Below are 22,821 nucleotides of genomic sequence, written 5' to 3'. Positions count from 1 at the left end.
AACAGACTGTCGGCATCTCAATGGGAACAAACTGTGCCCCTCTACTTGCTGACTTGTTTCTTTATTATTATGAGGTTGACTTCATGCAGGAACTTCTTAGGAAGAAAGATAAGAAGTTAACAATATCCTTTAACTCTACTTTCCGCTATATAGATGACGTTCTTTCACTAAACATTTTTAAGTAGCAACATTCCAGAAGCACCTGTATACGGGGTAAATATCTCTCAATTGATACGATATTCCCGTGCTTACATTTCCTATCATGATTTTCTTGATAGAGGGTAACTGCTCACAAGGAAGCTATTAAACCAAGAGTTCAAAATGGTGAAGTTGAAATCATCCCTTCGTAAATTTTACGGACGCCATCACGAGTTGGTTGACCGCTATGGAATAACCGTTTCACAAATGATATCGGATATGTTCCTTACGTCGTAACTACAATCCCTTCCCTCTCATGAATGTGACCTACCGAATTAGACTATTTACCGGATGTGTAATCACATACGCAACACGACGGGTGCAACATGTGGAGCAGGATCTGCTTACCCTTCCGGAGCACCTGAGATCACCCCTAGTTTTTTTTTTTTTTTTGGGGGGGGGGGGGGGTTCGTGTTGTTTATTCTTTAGTTTTCTATGTTGTGTCAAGTGTACTACCGGTATTGTTTTTCTGTTTGTCTTTTTCATTTTTAGCCATGGCGTTGTCAGTTTGTTTGAGATTAATGAGTTTGACTGTCCCTTTGGTATCTTTCGTCCCTCTTCTTTTACAATGTATAAATCCTCAACAGAAAGTTCCTTATCAAATAGCAAAATTAAAAGCCACAACACGTAAATCAGGGTAAATAATGAGTTCATTCAAACTAGGTATTGTTCCTGGTTTTTTTTCTTCATAAGGAAGACCTACTGTTTTGAAAGGAATTAAATGAATATATATACACTGACGTTAAGATAAATTATTTGACATCTAACAATAAATCCATTCATAATGAACTGATTGATATTTTAGTGTTAGAGACACGATCTGTATAAGTTGTTTTTGGCTTTGAACTAGCCTTCAGTAACTACAAGTACTCTCAGATTTGTATTTAGTATCTTTGATGTTTTTGTTAGTTGTGTTTTTGCTTTGTATGGATATAATGAGTTTTATAGTTTTTTCGTATGTTGTACTGTTTAAATACTGTTTCACATAGAGTTTGGCGCTGCTGGAGGGGTTATATGTATATTGTTTGCTTGTAAATTTGTGGTTTAAAAAACTTCAATATCATTTGAAATTCAAGAGTGTCATATCTTTATTTCCTAGTCTATGTGTGGTTATAACTTCGTTCCTTTCGGTTACATCCCCTCTGCAACGTATACATTAGGTTCTATTATTTTATTAACTTATTAATTTTCAAACGTGTTTGTCTTCACTAAAGATATATTAATTGTTTAAATACTCATCAGATCTGGTGAAATAATTTATGAAATGTGGTCTCCGTTTCATTCCACATTACGATGTGGATTAGGTTGTGCTTTTTTCTAAAACATTTTTGACATCACTGAATGTACTTCTGAATTAATTTGTATTATGTTGTAGAATTCAATCGCATTTAAAGATATTATTCATATTTTTAAATATACATGATTAATTTATATGAAATAATTAATTAAACATTAAGTTTTGCTGTCTTTCGTATAACTGTTTGTTTAAATATTTCTGTATCGTTCATTATTTTCTTTCAAGTTTTCGATGCAATATTTTTTTTTGCTGTTTGTAGCATCATATGTTAGATAACCTGTCCAGAAACTGGCACTCAAATCTTAACCATCAGATCGCCGTAATGTTTGATTGATAGCCCCTTACGTCATTTTATTACACCTCACGTTAATGACCTTTACATTTACTGAAATTTACACCGTTAAAGAACATAAGTGCCTGTGTTGGATACCAATTAAAAATAGATGCAGATCAAGGACGAGGTCGTCTTTTTTAATCGGCAATGGAACACAGTTAGTGCTATAAAGCCAAAAATCAGCTGACATTCAGTACTTCGGTACCGACGTAGATATACGGAGATTGTTTTCTAATGAATTTGTGGTTATACAATTTGGCAATTATGAATTGTATCTCCCTTCTGTATAGCATTGATGCCTTGTCCTAAATCGTCTTTTCGTTTAAAATCAAGATTTCAAATAGGTTGTTGTTTGATATTTGACTTTTTTAAACGTCCTGTACATCGTAGAAGATCATGCATCAATTGTTGATATTCGAATTTTATTAAATAGTTCATAACATTTGGCACTGTTTAATTACACTTTGAGAGTGGTATTTAAAAAACAAATTTAAATGTTGTGTTATAAATTATAAAATAACAAAACTACCAAACTCCAAGAAAAATTCAAAACGGAAAGTCCCATATCAAATGGCAAAATTAAAAGCTCAAACACTTTAAACAAATGCAAAAGAATAGCCTTATTCTTGATTTGATACAGGCACTTTCTTATGTAGAAAATGGAAATCTGTTGAATAACGTACAAACTACACATTTGTTGAATCAATTTATAACATTTGGCACCGTTTAATTGAACTTCATGGTGTGTGCATTAACTTTTTTTTAATTCATATTTTGTATTTGTTTTAAACATCACTAATTATACATGTATTGTCAATACTTACATCTGCTGAATCAATTTATAAGATTTGGTTCCGTTGAATTTCACTTCAATGTATGCATTCGGTGTATTTAACTTTGTAAACGTTTAGAGCATAATGAACATACATTAGTCGTAAAAATGCGTATCTGGTGAATACATTTATAAAATTTGAAACCGTGTAATTGTGCTTCAAGGTTTATATAATGTTTTTTTTAATTTCATTTTGGTAATCACTGAAACTTCTTCATGATTTTGTCTTTGGTAGAGAGTTTTCCCACTGGCAATTATACCTCATCTTCTCATTCTAATATTTAAAAAAAAATTATTCAGTTTTATTATAAGTGATATTATGAGTTTCATGCATTTTATGTACGAAACAATTAACGAAAAACTTTGATATACAAAAAAGGACAACAATTGAATTATAGGCTCCTGATTTGCAAGGGAAAGGTATATGCAGATTGTTGCGGGATTAAACATGATTGAGGGCGCCAAACTCTTTCTTGAACAGTATTTTAACAGCACAACATAAGAAAAAACTATGAAACTCATCATATCAAAACTAAGTACAAAAGCAACTAACAAAAACACACTAAGAACAGATATGAGAGTACTCGCAGTTACTGAACGCTAGGTCAAAGCCAAAACATCATACACAAATCATGTATCTAAAGTACCGAAGTACTGGATGTATTTGATTTTAATTTTGTTAAGCACTTACACTGTTTTGCTGCAGATAAAAAAAAATGACCTCGTCCTTGATCTCCATCTATATTTTTAACAACCGTATACATATCAGTAAAGGAAAAGGTCATTAACATGAGGTGAACAAAATGACGTAAGGCGGCTATCAATCAAACGGCGATCTGATGTTACGATACATGTTCCAGTTTCTGGACAGTTTATATATTGCAAATGATAGTTACACCAAAGACTTAAAAAAGCGGCAAATAAGATTATTGTTTTAATTAATAATTCAAATGTTATAAATTGATTCATCACAATGCATTATATTTACACGCAAAAATCATTATGTTTGTGCGCATTTGTTTGTGCCATTTCCGCGCATTTATTTGACAGGTAAACTCAGGTAGACATAGTAATACTTATTCATTATTTAAAAGTAACAAAATAATACTCACTCCGATAGTCTTTGTCTCCTACTCACTGCCGAGGAGGTGTTTCTGTTGTTTCTTTGTTATCCCCTTATAGTTAATGTGTTTCCTGAGTTTCAGTTTGTAACCAGAATTTGTTTTCTCTCAATTGATTTATGACTTTCGAACAGAGGTATACTACTGTTGCCTTTATTTAAATCATACAAAATATAAAAAGTTAAAATTTTGATAGTACATGACTTTACAGGTCGGTGCGAGTCTAAATTTGAAGCCAATTGCTTTGAGAAATGAAAGTCCGTTAACTTTTCCATCCTGGAATTTTCTCATTTGCTCCATCAATTTTTTTTTTACGTCTACGCGCTACTAATTGTGTATCAAGTTCATTTTCCAATTTAACTGCGATCACCATTCGGTGAAATATTCTTCATCCGAAATATTTGCAATGAAGTTACAAGTATTGGTATTAATCTTTAGCGGAATTTATCACGATTACTCTATATTTGTTGCAAATTGAATATGAACAATATGTAATATAAATTTACAAATATTTTCAAAATAAATAATTTAGATTCATATTTATTATGAAATTTAAAAATGCATATTCGTGGATATCTTTTTTATATTTTTTTTATCTTAGTTTAAGGTTCCAAATTTTATGTTTTTATCCTTCAGATGAGCATTTTACAAATGATATCAGATATGTTCCTGACGTCGTAACTACAATCTCCTTCCCTTTCATAAATGTGACATACCAAATCAAACTATTTACCGGATTTGATATCTCATAAGCAACACGACGGGTGCCACATATGGAGGAGGATATGCTTACCCTTCCGGTGCACTTGCGATCATCCCTATGTTTTGGTGGGGTTTGTGTTGTTTATTCTCCAGTTTTCTATGTGTTGTCGTGTGTACTATTGTTTGTCTGTTTGTCCTTTTAATTTTTAGTCATGACGTTGTCAGTTTACTTTCGATTTATTAGTTTGACTGTCCATCTGGTATCTTTCGTCCCTCTTTTTTTTTTAACAATTAATGTATATCCATTGATGCCAAAAACGATAAAAAAAATCTTAAGCATGTCTTAAAGTGCAATTATACTGTACCAAATTTTATAAATTTATTCATCAGAAGCATATTTCAACATTTAAATTATCCCAAGTCATGCCAAAAACTTAAGTAATAGGAAAAAAACTACTGCCTTCATGCTGAAATGTTATATCTAGTGATCCACAAAACCAATGAAAATGAAACAATTGAAAATAGCTCATGCACACGTTGAAAAGCATGCATAACCGAAAGGAACAAAAAGCAATAACTAATAAATCTAAGATGAAGGGAACAAAAACATGCATTCGTTAATTAAAAATCATGTCCAGTCTATAACAACAAATTTCAATAAAACAATACCCACATCTTCCTCGCAGCATAGAACATGTAAACTATTTGGATATTGATACTGAATTCAACAGTGACATTTCTGTGTGATCTCAGCATATACATGTAGGACTCAAATATATGGTGGGTTCCAAATCTATGGCAGATTCCTAATCTATCGTAAATATGACGTCATGCCATTCCTAATATATGGCAAGTTTTGTTATTTCCTAATATATGGCGGATTTTTGTTGTTTCCAAATTTATGACAAATGTTGTGCAAATGGAAAGCACTGCAGTACATAAACGACAAATTACTTGTCCTAAACAAGTTGAACTTTACGACATCGGGATCATGTCTTTAAACATTTGTGAAATGAACATTGATTTCCATAATGGTCAACCCAACAATTTCGTAAATGATGAATTCAAACCTGAAAGATTGAAATGATGCGCCACATAAAAATAGAAAATAAAACATCTGTGCATGGTACCTGTTTACAGGGGTGAATCCAGCCATTTAAGAAAGAGGAGGGGGGGGGGTGTTCCAACCCAGGACAAAAGGGTGTTCCAACCACATGTCCCCATTCAAAAATGCATTGATCGTCCCCAAAAAAGGGGAGGTTCTAACCCCCGGACCCCCTGGATCCGCCACTGTGTTTAGCCCATTCATTAAACCATCTAGTAAGTCCTTTAAAAAATAAAAAGGCAGGTTTTTATAAATATCAAAAAGAAAAAGAAAATTGAACAGTTTAAATTTTCACATAATGTTATTTCATCGTTAAAACTATTTATTTTACCTTTGGTGACAATTTAAATCATAAAGGTATCTGGTAATTTTTTGATCTTTCACTTTATAAACTTTTCCAGCTGTAAACCATTTATTATATCTCCTTTTTTTTAAATGTCCGGTACTGAAAACAGCCGCAGTGTCATTATTCATCGATAGCGTCGGCAGGTACAGCACATTTTGCCTCTCTTTCGAATAAAAGATGACATTATGGCTTTTTATAAACCATCCTTAAATTGTTGTGGACGGAATACCTTCATTTGGAATTGTGTTCAAATCAATGGGTTCCGCCATCGTTAGCGGCGACGACGATGTAATATGGCGTTACTGGTATTCAATTGTGACGTTATGAAAAATATCTGCCATAGATTTGGAGAAAACAAAAATCTGCCATAGATTTGAGTTGTTTGGCATTTGTAACGTCACATTTGCCATAGATTAGGAATCTGCCATATATTTGAGTCCTACATATATAACTTAATTGGCTCTATGATAGAAAAAAATCAAAAACAAAGTGACTGTTTGAAATTAAAGAAGAATTATGAATACAGTTGTGAAATAAAACACAATCCGACACAAAGATAACGCTGCCTTCTAACTGTTTCAAATATTTTTTTTTAAGTTCAAGCTGTCAGAAAAAAATCTTTATAGTAAAAAACAAATGTCAGTTAGTCATACACTTTTTAATTGAAAGATATTTTGTGAAAAGAATCGTAGATGCTAAGAAATATTAAAACATGCGAAACTCATGTCTAATATATATTAAAATTTATTGACGTTTTATCATAAACACTATTCTATAGCTGTCAACAGAAGAAGACTGTATCCTATGGATCTGCATCAAATCGCTTTAAACAACAACAAAAATACAAATAATACATATTTTGAAGTACAATTATAACAGAAAAGGACCGAAAGTATGACCACACTAGGACAGGAAATCAAAGCTATTCTTGGAAGAGATGCTTTCCATAATTTTAAATGATTCATAACAACCAGTTTAAGAAAACATCCATGTATCCAAGCCAGTACCGAAGTACTCATTATTTTTTTCAGCATAAACGCTGTTCTATTGCCGATCAAAAAAATATGACCTTGTCCTTGATCTGCATCTGGCAAACAGAGACATAAATGTTCTGCAATGGTGTAAATTTCAGTAAATGAAAAGGTCATGGTGTGAGGTGACGTAAGGTTATCAGTCTAACCTTGGCGATCTGACATTGAGATACAAGTTCCAGTTTCTGGACAGCTTACACATTATCAATGCTTCAAACAAAATAACAAATGTGTAAATAGCAAAACCAGAAACTAAGAAACCAGAAATCAGAAACAAGAAACAAGAAACAAGAAACAAGAAATTAAAAATTATCTAATATTGAATATGTTTCTAATAACTAATTATAATTGACCTGATATAAATAAACATGTATAACTGATAAGGACTCTGATCTTTATGCACCTGCTGTAGCTGAAAACCTTATCAATTGTAATAAAACTTAATTATATACAAAAAAGTGTCAGTTCAGTGTTGGATTTTTAATTGTGTTGAAAATTTGACATTGTTTATAGATGTTTTAATCGTGTGTTTACTTTATAGTAAAGAGTTGCTGATGTAAAACTATTATAAAGTGTCAGTTCAGTGTTAGACCACAAACATAACTTGGTACAGATTTTTATTTGTGTTGAAAGGTTGACATTTTTTATACATCTTTTAAAAGTGTGTGGTTGCTGATGTAAAACAATTATAAAGTTTAAGAAATATCACCTCTGAATTTGATTTATGATTTCCTTTCTTTCCTTTTTTTCATTGTTTTAATAAGTAAATCTCATAATCATCTGTTCAACCAGTCGAACCAAACTTAAAATTTAGGAACTATGTCTAAAAAAGTTTTCCTGAAGAAGACCTATGCTGATGCAATGAAAGGTATGTAGATTTCTATTCTTAATTCTACTACATAAATAATATACATTTTTACCCCAAGAAAATAACTAATCTGTTTTTTTTAATCACTACCCTATATTTAAATCAAATAGGCCCAGGACCAATCCAGTATCCTTCGAAATTAATTTCATTTACAAAGTATTATGTGCATAGATTAAGAGTAATTAAGAGCTGGTATACTCAATGTATGACAAATTTTTCTTGTTTTGGAATACATTTTTTCGGCATTTATTTTTATACTTTTTTAAGAAACACTTGCTTGTAGTATAATTATTGTGTGTGTATTTTTAGAAAAGAAACATAGAGCCGGGACTGTGTTCTTAATACTATAAGAGTTGTTTCTGTTACGGTCATGTAGATCTAAGCCTATCCTCATCAGGTATCCCTGGCCTAAACATTTTTGTTTTGTAATATTAAGAATGGTTCGAATGGTGCAAATGTATCCCCTTGAATCAACAGACTTTCAGTTGAAATCCCCACACTTCTTTCTGGAGAAAAGATAAAATAGTGAATGACATGCCAATTTACTTTGAATTCTGATAAAGGTACATGAGTTTCAATCTTGAATTTATAGGTCTAGAAGAAGAAAACTCATTTGAGGATGGTTCTCCAGGTGAAAGTGTAATAAATCCACAGTTATGTATTTTCAAGTATACAAATATAAAAGCCAAAGATTCCAATGAACCAACATTCCCATGGAGAGAAGAAAAAAAGCAACTCAGAAAAGCAGACCACCAATGAAAGTTGAGGAAGATTTAGAAGAAGTAATAGAAATTATGTCTTCCCCAGAGAAGTCACCATTTAAAAAACATAATGATTCCGTGCAAATGCATTTGAATAGGTCAAAGATAAGACGACAAATAATTCCCTTATGTGATGATCAAGATAGCGACAGCTCAAATGATGATAATAAAGATGTGGTTATACATGTACTATCGTCAGACACAGACTCTCTTCCAAGTCTCTATGATCCAGCTCTTCAAAAAGAAAAAGATGTTGATACAGATTTTGAAATGGAAGACGAGGAAGATGAGGAAGAGGAGGAAGAACTCGAGTTTAAAAAATTCCAAGGACAGATGCATTTCGACCTGTATCAGGCATTTACATCTATTAACCGTGGACTCACTGCAGACGAGATCCTAAATGTTCTTTTAAGCCCCCATGGATTCAGCATTTGTGAAACAGTTCCACAATATGTGCAGACGCCATCGGGCTTTCTTTTGGACACTAGAAAGCTAAAAGATGCAAAAGATGTACGTGCCGATGGAAATGGTGCATGGAAGGCACAAACAAAACCAAAAAAAAATACAAAATCAATTCAAAAGGAAAAGCACATATTGCCAGAGATGCTTTGTACTCAGGATCTGACAACATTTATGAGATTATTAGATCATATTCTACACACAAAGAAACATCTAATTTCCGACGCTTGATTATTGTAGTAAATGGCTCTCCGTTTATCATACTGCAGTACTATTTTATTGGGCCAACTGTTCCTGTGCTCATGAAGCCTCATGGAAATTCAAAGCAAAAAACTGCACCTGTGTACCGTAGAGTTGCACCGAGTTCATTACAAAGGATGACAAATATGGCAAATTCATCTAGGTATTCAACCAAATCAGTAATCAAAAATTTTATTGAGGAAGAAGGTGGAATAGAAAATATTCATGCACAGGATATCCCAAGAAATGAGCAACAAATAAGGAATTTGAAACGAAAAATGAAAGATGATGATACAGATGAAATAACTGAAATTCTACATGAATTTGATGTTCAACGCGACAATTTTATCAGGAAAATAGACATCCGACCAGACTTTATAGTTGTTTTAGCGTCTGACCAACAACTAAAAGACTTAAATCGCTTTTGTACAAGACATCCATGCTCTATATTAGGAATTGATCATACGTTTCATTTTGGTGAATTTGATGTTACCGTGACAACGTATCGAAATCCCATGTTACAGGATATTACTCCAGGTAAAAAAAATGTTAAATACTAGCCCTGTGTTTGTTGGACCAGTTTGTGTACATAAAAAAAAGACACACAGACTTATTTTACATTTTTTTCAACCTTAATTGCAAAAGAAAAAGAACTAAGAAACATGAAAGCTATGGGCACTGATGGTGAAGTTGCCTTGGCAAATGCCTCACTAATGGCATTTGAAAGTGCTACTCAACTCAGGTGTTTTAATCACATTCAAAGGAATATTAAGAACAAGCTTCAAGAAATTGGTGTGTCAAAAGAGAATAAAAAGATAGTTATTTCAGACGTTTTTGGATCATTAGCTGATACTGCACTTAGATATGCTGGACTGGTAGACTGCCTAACAAACATAGAATTTGACCAAAAATTAGAAACATTACAAGAAAAATGGGACACCTTATCTCCTAATTTTTATATGTGGTTCAAGAGACATTATGCAGATAATTTCAAATCACATGTCATCCAGTCTGTAAGGAATGTGGCTGGGCTTTCAAGATCTGAGTGCTACACAACAAATGATAATGAAAGCATGAATAGTGCCTTACAGAAGGTATGCGGAAAGAACAAGACACTTCCATCATTTCTTAAGGAACTGAAGGATTTCATAAAAACTCAGGAGAATCAAATTTCGTTGGCAATTGTTCAACAAGGACATCTAAGATTGAAAGAAAAATTCCAAAATCTTGAAGTTCCAATATCTACATGGGCAACATGGGATCCATCAGAGAGAGAAAAACACATTTCAAAAGTTAACAATTATATTGCAAAGGCAAAGGAAAGTTGTAGCCGTATATATACTCCTTTGGAGGTAACAAATGGTCTTAGTTCCTCACCAGACTCATGTGGTATTACAGATGTCCAGGAAAATATTATTAAGGACATTTGGGAAAAAGCAGAAAGATTATTACAAAAGGAATTCTCCATTGTTTTTATCCCTGAGTACCCAGATGCCAGAAGAGTAAGTAGTTTGTCCAATCCTAAAACATGCCATTTTGTGGAAATTTGTAGGAAGACAGGAAATATCAAGTGTGAATGTCATTTGAATAAACTTCACAAAATTTGCCATCATGTACTAGCGGTTGCAGAGAATGCTGGAGTATCGGATGATTATTTACAATGGATACAAAAGAAGAAAACAACTCCCTCTCTATCACTAGCAGTAAATACCACTTTGCCAAAATCAGCTGGGCGAAAACCAAATGAAAAGAGAGGGTGGGCCAAGAAGAAAGCTACATGTACCAAACCATCCGACCTTTCAGTCATTGAACCTTTCCAAGTGGACACTGAGAACAATTATATATTCCGATTTTTAAAAAATACCAGGATAATGGTGTGTTATGGTTGTGGAAAAAGATTTCGTTCATCAACTGCAGAAGTTCCTAATCCTCCATTTGACATAGTTCTTGCCAAAAATAGGAGTATAGGAATTATGTCAACGAACTTGGCCAGCTTAAACTGTCACTCAGGCGGGAATTTGTCCATTACCATATTAACACACAGTGTATTTTGAAAAAAAGATCTATTGTTCGATGGACAGAAAATTCTAGTTACACATAATGTAACAACAAGACTGAGTACAGAACATCGTGAGTTCATTCAGGAGAGATTAGGTCTACAACTGTAAATCACTAATAATGTACCATGAAGGAAATACAGCGTTTTAATTCTGAGCTATATGGTTATTTGTAAACTCTTCACATTGTACAAATCATGTTAACTAAGTGTTTTGTAAATTAGGATAAAATACCCTTATTTCTGTTGATTTTTCGCTTAACCCTAATGGTCACATTGACATTTGAATCATCTCTTCACTATTTTTTTTTCATTTTTGTGAATATGTACATATGCTTGAATTATAGTCATTTTATACACAGTTGAAAATTGTGTCATTTTTATACGCATGTTTACAGGACGTATAATGGTATACCATTGTCCGTCTGTCCTTCCGTCCGTCCATCTGTCCGTCTGTCTGTCGTCAACATGTCAGACATTAACTCAAAAATGCTTTTACCAATTTGCAAGAAACTTTGGTGAATTGTTTATATCTATTGACGTAAGCTCCCTTTCAATTTTTATAGATTTTAAATTTTATATTTCCTAGTTATGGGATTTTATTCATAAAAAGGGGTGATTTTCTAGTTTTCAGACAATACCTTTATTGCTTTGAGCAGTTTTCATTAAACTTTGGTGCCTGGTTAATATCTATTAAGATAACCTCCCTTTAATTATTCATAAATTTCTGATATGACATTTAGAAGTTATTGAACCTTATTTTTAGAAAATGTGACGGGCGTATCATGCGCTCATGGCGCAGCTGTTTATTCTTTTTTTACTCATTTTTACATAGAAACTATGAACAGTGTAACTGATTTTTTTTTCCAATTTCACTTGTGGTATTCTGATCACTATTTATCTAAATGATTAAAAAACATGACTCAATTTGTACTCAAAATGCCACTTGAAAGATATTTTTACAGCCAGAATATAAAACAATATTAAAACATCTATAATCAATGTCATCCTTTCAATGTAACAAGTTAAGTATGCAGTCCAACACTGAACTGACACTTTTTTGTATATACACATGTGTAAATAGCAAAACCAGAAACCAAGAAACCAGAAATCAGAAACCAGAAACCAGAAACAAGAAACAAAAAATATAAAAAATATGTAATGTTGAATATTATTTTTAAATAGCAAAACCAGAAACCAGGAAACCAGAAATCAGAAACAAGAAACCAGAAACAAGAAACAAAAAATATAAAAAATATGTAATGTTGAATATTATTTTTTTAATAACTAAATATAATTGACATAATATAATTACACATTTATATTAAACTGATAAGGACTGTTCTGTATGCATCTGCTGTAGCTGAAAACCTTATCAGATGAAACAAAACGTATATACAAAAAAGTGTCAGTTCAGTGTTGGACTGCATACTTAACTTGTTACATTGAAAGGATGACATTGATTATAGATGTTTTAATATTGTTTTATATTCTGGCTGTAAAAATATCTTTCAAGTGGCATTTTGAGTACAAATTGAGTCATGTTTTTTAATCATTTAGATAAATAGTGATCAGAATACCACAAGTGAAATTGGAAAAAAAAAAATCAGTTACACTGTTCATAGTTTCTATGTAAAAATGAGTAAAAAAAGAATAAACAGCTGCGCCATGAGCGCATGATACGCCCGTCACATTTTCTAAAAATAAGGTTCAATAACTTCTAAATGTCATATCAGAAATTTATGAATAATTAAAGGGAGGTTATCTTAATAGATATTAACCAGGCACCAAAGTTTAATGAAAACTGCTCAAAGCAATAAAGGTATTGTCTGAAAACTAGAAAATCACCCCTTTTTATGAATAAAATCCCATAACTAGGAAATATAAAATTTAAAATCTATAAAAATTGAAAGGGAGCTTACGTCAATAGATATAAACAATTCACCAAAGTTTCTTGCAAATTGGTAAAAGCATTTTTGAGTTAATGTCTGACATGTTGACGACAGACAGACGGACAGATGGACGGACGGAAGGACAGACGGACAATGGTATACCATTATACGTCCTGTAAACATGCGTATAAAAATGACACAATTTTCAACTGTGTATAAAATGACTATAATTCAAGCATATGTACATATTCACAAAAATGAAAAAAAAATAGTGAAGAGATGATTCAAATGTCAATGTGACCATTAGGGTTAAGCGAAAAATCAACAGAAATAAGGGTATTTTATCCTAATTTACAAAACACTTAGTTAACATGATTTGTACAATGTGAAGAGTTTACAAATAACCATATAGCTCAGAATTAAAACGCTGTATTTCCTTCATGGTACATTATTAGTGATTTACAGTTGTAGACCTAATCTCTCCTGAATGAACTCACGATGTTCTGTACTCAGTCTTGTTGTTACATTATGTGTAACTAGAATTTTCTGTCCATCGAACAATAGATCTTTTTTTCAAAATACACTGTGTGTTAATATGGTAATGGACAAATTCCCGCCTGAGTGACAGTTTAAGCTGGCCAAGTTCGTTGACATAATTCCTATACTCCTATTTTTGGCAAGAACTATGTCAAATGGAGGATTAGGAACTTCTGCAGTTGATGAACGAAATCTTTTTCCACAACCATAACACACCATTATCCTGGTATTTTTTAAAAATCGGAATATATAATTGTTCTCAGTGTCCACTTGGAAAGGTTCAATGACTGAAAGGTCGGATGGTTTGGTACATGTAGCTTTCTTCTTGGCCCACCCTCTCTTTTCATTTGGTTTTCGCCCAGCTGATTTTGGCAAAGTGGTATTTACTGCTAGTGATAGAGAGGGAGTTGTTTTCTTCTTTTGTCTCCATTGTAAATAATCATCCGATACTCCAGCATTCTCTGCAACCGCTAGTACATGATGGCAAATTTTGTGAAGTTTATTCAAATGACATTCACACTTGATATTTCCTGTCTTCCTACAAATTTCCACAAAATGGCATGTTTTAGGATTGGACAAACTACTTACTCTTCTGGCATCTGGGTACTCAGGGATAAAAACAATGGAGAATTCCTTTTGTAATAATCTTTCTGCTTTTTCCCAAATGTCCTTAATAATATTTTCCTGGACATCTGTAATACCACATGAGTCTGGTGAGGAACTAAGACCATTTGTTACCTCCAAAGGAGTATATATACGGCTACAACTTTCCTTTGCCTTTGCAATATAATTGTTAACTTTTGAAATGTGTTTTTCTCTCTCTGATGGATCCCATGTTGCCCATGTAGATATTGGAACTTCAAGATTTTGGAATTTTTCTTTCAATCTTAGATGTCCTTGTTGAACAATTGCCAACGAAATTTGATTCTCCTGAGTTTTTATGAAATCCTTCAGTTCTATAGAAATGATGGAAGTGTCTTGTTCTTTCCGCATACCTTCTGTAAGGCACTATTCATGCTTTCATTATCATTTGTTGTGTAGCACTCAGATCTTGAAAGCCCAGCCACATTCCTTACAGACTGGATGACATGTGATTTGAAATTATCTGCATAATGTCTCTTGAACCACATATAAAAATTAGGAGATAAGGTGTCCCATTTTTCTTGTAATGTTTCTAATTTTTGGTCAAATTCTATGTTTGTTAGGCAGTCTACCAGTCCAGCATATCTAAGTGCAGTATCAGCTAATGATCCAAAAATGTCTGAAATAACTATCTTTTTATTCTCTTTTGACACACCAATTTCTTGAAGCTTGTTCTTAATATTCCTTTGAATGTGATTAAAACACCTGAGTTGAGTAGCACTTTCAAATGCCATTAGTGAGGCATTTGCCAAGGCAACTTCACCATCAGTGCCCATAGCTTTCATGTTTCTTAGTTCTTTTTCTTTTGCAATTAAGGTTGAAAAAAATGTAAAATAAGTCTGTGTGTCTTTTTTTTATGTACACAAACTGGTCCAACAAACACAGGGCTAGTATTTAACATTTTTTTTACCTGGAGTAATATCCTGTAACATGGGATTTCGATACGTTGTCACGGTAACATCAAATTCGCCAAAATGAAACGTATGATCAATTCCTAATATAGAGCATGGATGTCTTGTACAAAAGCGATTTAAGTCTTTTAGTTGTTGGTCAGACGCTAAAACAACTATAAAGTCTGGTCGGATGTCTATTTTCCTGATAAAATTGTCGCGTTGAACATCAAATTCATGTAGAATTTCATTTATTTCATCTGTATCATCATCTTTCATTTTTCGTTTCAAATTCCTTATTTGTTGCTCATTTCTTGGGATATCCTGTGCATGAATATTTTCTATTCCACCTTCTTCCTCAATAAAATTTTTGATTACTGATTTGGTTGAATACCTAGATGAATTTGCCATATTTGTCATCCTTTGTAATGAACTCGGTGCAACTCTACGGTACACAGGTGCAGTTTTTTGCTTTGAATTTCCATGAGGCTTCATGAGCACAGGAACAGTTGGCCCAATAAAATAGTACTGCAGTATGATAAACGGAGAGCCATTTACTACAATAATCAAGCGTCGGAAATTAGATGTTTCTTTGTGTGTAGAATATGATCTAATAATCTCATAAATGTTGTCAGATCCTGAGTTCAAAGCATCTCTGGCAATATGTGCTTTTCCTTTTGAATTGATTTTGTATTTTTTTTTGGTTTTGTTTGTGCCTTCCATGCACCATTTCCATCGGCACGTACATCTTTTGCATCTTTTAGCTTTCTAGTGTCCAAAAGAAAGCCCGATGGCGTCTGCACATATTGTGGAACTGTTTCACAAATGCTGAATCCATGGGGGCTTAAAAGAACATTTAGGATCTCGTCTGCAGTGAGTCCACGGTTAATAGATGTAAATGCCTGATACAGGTCGAAATGCATCTGTCCTTGGAATTTTTTAAACTCGAGTTCTTCCTCCTCTTCCTCATCTTCCTCGTCTTCCATTTCAAAATCTGTATCAACATCTTTTTCTTTTTGAAGAGCTGGATCATAGAGACTTGGAAGAGAGTCTGTGTCTGACGATAGTACATGTATAACCACATCTTTATTATCATCATTTGAGCTGTCGCTATCTTGATCATCACATAAGGGAATTATTTGTCGTCTTATCTTTGACCTATTCAAATGCATTTGCACGGAATCATTATGTTTTTTAAATGGTGACTTCTCTGGGGAAGACATAATTTCTATTACTTCTTCTAAATCTTCCTCAACTTTCATTGGTGGTCTGCTTTTCTGAGTCGCTTTTTTTCTTCTCTCCATGGGAATGTTGGTTCATTGGAATCTTTGGCTTTTATATTTGTATACTTGAAAATACATAACTGTGGATTTATTACACTTTCACCTGGAGAACCATCCTCAAATGAGTTTTCTTCTTCTAGACCTATAAATTCAAGATTGAAACTCATGTACCTTTATCAGAATTCAAAGTAAATTGGCATGTCATTCACTATTTTATCTTTTCTCCAGAAAGAAGTGTGGGGATTTCAACTGAAAGTCTGTTGATTCAAGGGGATACATTTGCACCATTCGAACCATTCTTAATATTACAAAACAAAAATGTTTAGGCCAGGGATACCTGATGAGGATAGGCTTAGATCTACATGACCGTAACAGAAACAACTCTTATAGTATTAAGAACACAGTCCCGGCTCTATGTTTCTTTTCTAAAAATACACACACAATAATTATACTACAAGCAAGTGTTTCTTAAAAAAGTATAAAAATAAATGCCGAAAAAATGTATTCCAAAACAAGAAATATTTGTCATACATTGAGTATACCAGCTCTTAATTACTCTTAATCTATGCACATAATACTTTGTAAATGAAATTAATTTCGAAGGATACTGGATTGGTCCTGGGCCTATTTGATTTAAATATAGGGTAGTGATTAAAAAAAACAGATTAGTTATTTTCTTGGGGTAAAAATGTATATTATTTATGTAGTAGAATTAAGAATAGAAATCTACATACCTTTCATTGCATCAGCATAGGTCTTCTTCAGGAAAACTTTTTTAGACATAGTTCCTAAATTTTAAGTTTGGTTCGACTGGTTGAACAGATGATTATGAGATTTACTTATTAAAACAATGAAAAAAAGGAAAGAAAGGAAATCATAAATCAAATTCAGAGGTGATATTTCTTAAACTTTATAATTGTTTTACATCAGCAACCACACACTTTTAAAAGATGTATAAAAAATGTCAACCTTTCAACACAAATAAAAATCTGTACCAAGTTATGTTTGTGGTCTAACACTGAACTGACACTTTATAATAGTTTTACATCAGCAACTCTTTACTATAAAGTAAACACACGATTAAAACATCTATAAACAATGTCAAATTTTCAACACAATTAAAAATCCAACACTGAACTGACACTTTTTTGTATATAATTAAGTTTTATTACAATTGATAAGGTTTTCAGCTACAGCAGGTGCATAAAGATCAGAGTCCTTATCAGTTATACATGTTTATTTATATCAGGTCAATTATAATTAGTTATTAGAAACATATTCAATATTAGATAATTTTTAATTTCTTGTTTCTTGTTTCTTGTTTCTTGTTTCTGATTTCTGGTTTCTTAGTTTCTGGTTTTGCTATTTACACATTTGTTATTTTGTTTGAAGCATTGATAATGTGTAAGCTGTCCAGAAACTGGAACTTGTATCTCAATGTCAGATCGCCAAGGTTAGACTGATAACCTTACGTCACCTCACACCATGACCTTTTCATTTACTGAAATTTACACCATTGCAGAACATTTATGTCTCTGTTTGCCAGATGCAGATCAAGGACAAGGTCATATTTTTTTGATCGGCAATAGAACAGCGTTTATGCTGAAAAAAATAATGAGTACTTCGGTACTGGCTTGGATACATGGATGTTTTCTTAAACTGGTTGTTATGAATCATTTAAAATTATGGAAAGCATCTCTTCCAAGAATAGCTTTGATTTCCTGTCCTAGTGTGGTCATACTTTCGGTCCTTTTCTGTTATAATTGTACTTCAAAATATGTATTATTTGTATTTTTGTTGTTGTTTAAAGCGATTTGATGCAGATCCATAGGATACAGTCTTCTTCTGTTGACAGCTATAGAATAGTGTTTATGATAAAACGTCAATAAATTTTAATATATATTAGACATGAGTTTCGCATGTTTTAATATTTCTTAGCATCTACGATTCTTTTCACAAAATATCTTTCAATTAAAAAGTGTATGACTAACTGACATTTGTTTTTTACTATAAAGATTTTTTTCTGACAGCTTGAACTTAAAAAAAAATATTTGAAACAGTTAGAAGGCAGCGTTATCTTTGTGTCGGATTGTGTTTTATTTCACAACTGTATTCATAATTCTTCTTTAATTTCAAACAGTCACTTTGTTTTTGATTTTTTTCTATCATAGAGCCAATTAAGTTATATATGTAGGACTCAAATATATGGCAGATTCCTAATCTATGGCAAATGTGACGTTACAAATGCCAAACAACTCAAATCTATGGCAGATTTTTGTTTTCTCCAAATCTATGGCAGATATTTTTCATAACGTCACAATTGAATACCAGTAACGCCATATTACATCGTCGTCGCCGCTAACGATGGCGGAACCCATTGATTTGAACACAATTCCAAATGAAGGTATTCCGTCCACAACAATTTAAGGATGGTTTATAAAAAGCCATAATGTCATCTTTTATTCGAAAGAGAGGCAAAATGTGCTGTACCTGCCGACGCTATCGATGAATAATGACACTGCGGCTGTTTTCAGTACCGGATATTTAAAAAAAAAGGAGATATAATAAATGGTTTACAGCTGGAAAAGTTTATAAAGTGAAAGATCAAAAAATTACCAGATACCTTTATGATTTAAATTGTCACCAAAGGTAAAATAAATAGTTTTAACGATGAAATAACATTATGTGAAAATTTAAACTGTTCAATTTTCTTTTTCTTTTTGATATTTATAAAAACCTGCCTTTTTATTTTTTAAAGTACTTACTAGTTGGTTTAATGAATGGGCTAAACACAGTGGCGGATCCAGGGGGTCCGGGGGTTAGAACCTCCCCTTTTTTGGGGACGATCAATGCATTTTTGAATGGGGACATGTGGTTGGAACACCCTTTTGTCCTGGGTTGGAACACCCCCCCCCCCCTCCTCTTTCTTAAATGGCTGGATTCACCCCTGTAAACAGGTACCATGCACAGATGTTTTATTTTCTATTTTTATGTGGCGCATCATTTCAATCTTTCAGGTTTGAATTCATCATTTACGAAATTGTTGGGTTGACCATTATGGAAATCAATGTTTATTTCACAAATGTTTAAAGACATGATCCCGATGTCGTAAAGTTCAACTTGTTTAGGACAAGTAATTTGTCGTTTATGTACTGCAGTGCTTTCCATTTGCACAACATTTGTCATAAATTTGGAAACAACAAAAATCCGCCATATATTAGGAAATAACAAAACTTGCCATATATTAGGAATGGCATGACGTCATATTTACGATAGATTAGGAATCTGCCATAGATTTGGAACCCACCATATATTTGAGTCCTACATGTATATGCTGAGATCACACAGAAATGTCACTGTTGAATTCAGTATCAATATCCAAATAGTTTACATGTTCTATGCTGCGAGGAAGATGTGGGTATTGTTTTATTGAAATTTGTTGTTATAGACTGGACATGATTTTTAATTAACGAATGCATGTTTTTGTTCCCTTCATCTTAGATTTATTAGTTATTGCTTTTTGTTACTTTCGGTTATGCATGCTTTTCAACGTGTGCATGAGCTATTTTCAATTGTTTCATTTTCATTGGTTTTGTGGATCACTAGATATAACATTTCAGCATGAAGGCAGTAGTTTTTTTCCTATTACTTAAGTTTTTGGCATGACTTGGGATAATTTAAATGTTGAAATATGCTTCTGATGAATAAATTTATAAAATTTGGTACAGTATAATTGCACTTTAAGACATGCTTAAGATTTTTTTTATCGTTTTTGGCATCAATGGATATACATTAATTGTTAAAAAAAAAAAGAGGGACGAAAGATACCAGATGGACAGTCAAACTAATAAATCGAAAGTAAACTGACAACGTCATGACTAAAAATTAAAAGGACAAACAGACAAACAATAGTACACACGACAACACATAGAAAACACCAGATACGCATTTTTACGACTAATGTATGTTCATTATGCTCTAAACGTTTACAAAGTTAAATACACCGAATGCATACATTGAAGTGAAATTCAACGGAACCAAATCTTATAAATTGATTCAGCAGATGTAAGTATTGACAATACATGTATAATTAGTGATGTTTAAAACAAATACAAAATATGAATTAAAAAAAAGTTAATGCACACACCATGAAGTTCAATTAAACGGTGCCAAATGTTATAAATTGATTCAACAAATGTGTAGTTTGTACGTTATTCAACAGATTTCCATTTCCTACATAAGAAAGTGCCTGTATCAAATCAAGAATAAGGCTATTCTTTTGCATTTGTTTAAAGTGTTTGAGCTTTTAATTTTGCCATTTGATATGGGACTTTCCGTTTTGAATTTTTCTTGGAGTTTGGTAGTTTTGTTATTTTATAATTTATAACACAACATTTAAATTTGTTTTTTAAATACCACTCTCAAAGTGTAATTAAACAGTGCCAAATGTTATGAACTATTTAATAAAATTCGAATATCAACAATTGATGCATGATCTTCTACGATGTACAGGACGTTTAAAAAAGTCAAATATCAAACAACAACCTATTTGAAATCTTGATTTTAAACGAAAAGACGATTTAGGACAAGGCATCAATGCTATACAGAAGGGAGATACAATTTAATTGCAAAATTGTATAACCACAAATTCATTAGATAACAATCTCCGTATATCTACGTCGGTACCGAAGTACTGAATGTCAGCTGATCTTTGGCTTTATAGCATTAACTGTGTTCCATTGCCGATTAAAAAAGACGACCTCGTCCTTGATCTGCATCTATTTTTAATTGGTATCCAACACAGGCACTTATGTTCTTCAACGGTGTAAATTTCAGTAAATGTAAAGGTCATTAACGTGAGGTGTAACAAAATGACGTAAGGGGCTATCAATCAAACATTACGGCGATCTGATGGTTAAGATTTGAGTGCCAGTTTCTGGACAGGTTATTTAACATATGATGCTACAAACAGCAAAAAAAAATATTGCATCGAAAACTTGAAAGAAAATAATGAACGATACAGAAATATTTAAACAAACAGTTATACGAAAGACAGCAAAACTTAATGTTTAATTAATTATTTCATATAAATTAATCATGTATATTTAAAAATATGAATAATATCTTTAAATGCGATTGAATTCTACAACATAATACAAATTAATTCAGAAGTACATTCAGTGATGTCAAAAATGTTTTAGAAAAAAAACACAACCTAATCCACATCGTAATGTGGAATGAAACGGAGACCACATTTCATAAATGATTTCACCAGATCTGATGAAAATTTAAACAATTAATATATCTTCAGTGAAGACAAATACGTTTGAAAATTAATCAGTTAATAAAATAATAGAACCTAATGTATACGTTGCAGAGGGGATGTAACCGAAAGGAACGAAGTTATAACCACACATAGACTAGGAAATAAAGATATGACACTCTTGAATTTCAACTGATATTGAAGTTTTTTAAACCACAAATTTATAAGCAAACAATATACAGATATCCCCTCCAGCAGCGCCAAACTCTATGTGAAACAGAACTGTGGATTTATTTATTTTCGTGGGTACCAATTTTCATGGATACAGGAAAACTTGCATATTCATGGGTATTTAAATTCGTGGTTTTGACAAAATTCACATGCATTTCTTTAGAAAATTTGCATTTCGTCGAAAATTTCAATTCGTTGTTTCCCTGTACCCACGAAACCCACGAAAATTGGTATCCAACGAATATTAATGAATCCACAGTATTTAAACAGTACAACATACTAAAAATCTATAAAACTCATTATATCCATACAAAGCAAAAACACAACTAACAAACACATCAAAGATACTAAATACAAATCTGAGAGTACTTGTAGTTACTGAACGCTAGTTCAAAGCCAAAAACAACTTATACAGATCGTGTCTCTAAAACTAAAATATCAATCAGTTCATAACCAATGGATTTATTGTTAGATGTCAAATAATTTATCTTAACGTCAGTGTATATATATTCATTTAATTCCTTTCAAAACAATAGGTCTTCCTTTTGAAGAAAAAAACCAGGAACAATACCTAGTTTGAATGAACTCATTATTCACCCTGATTTACGTGTAGTGGCTTTTAATTTTGCTATTTGATAAGGAACTTTCTGTTGAGGATTTATACATTGTAAAAGAAGAGGGACGAAAGATACCAAAGGGACAGTCAAACTCATAAATCTCAAACAAACTGAAA

The 22,821-nt window shown here is 32.5% G+C and overlaps 1 protein-coding gene across 1 annotated transcript; it reads right to left on the bottom strand.

Moving 5' to 3' along the window:
* Positions 1 to 13,764: 13,764 nt before the first annotated feature.
* LOC134716921 (uncharacterized) lies at positions 13,765 to 15,806 on the bottom strand. The gene is made up of 3 exons (XM_063579940.1): positions 15,332 to 15,806; positions 14,775 to 15,223; positions 13,765 to 14,556 (listed from the first exon to the last, which is right to left on the bottom strand). The coding sequence occupies exons 1-3, from the start codon at positions 15,804 to 15,806 to the stop codon at positions 13,816 to 13,818; spliced, it is 1,665 nt and encodes a 554-aa protein (XP_063436010.1). The 3' UTR covers positions 13,765 to 13,815.
* Positions 15,807 to 22,821: the final 7,015 nt, after the last annotated feature.

The sequence above is a fragment of the Mytilus trossulus genome, chromosome 4, assembly GCF_036588685.1.
Source record: "Mytilus trossulus isolate FHL-02 chromosome 4, PNRI_Mtr1.1.1.hap1, whole genome shotgun sequence".
Taxonomy (NCBI): Eukaryota; Metazoa; Mollusca; class Bivalvia; order Mytilida; family Mytilidae; genus Mytilus; species Mytilus trossulus.
This window is presented reverse-complemented; position numbering and strand designations above follow the sequence as displayed.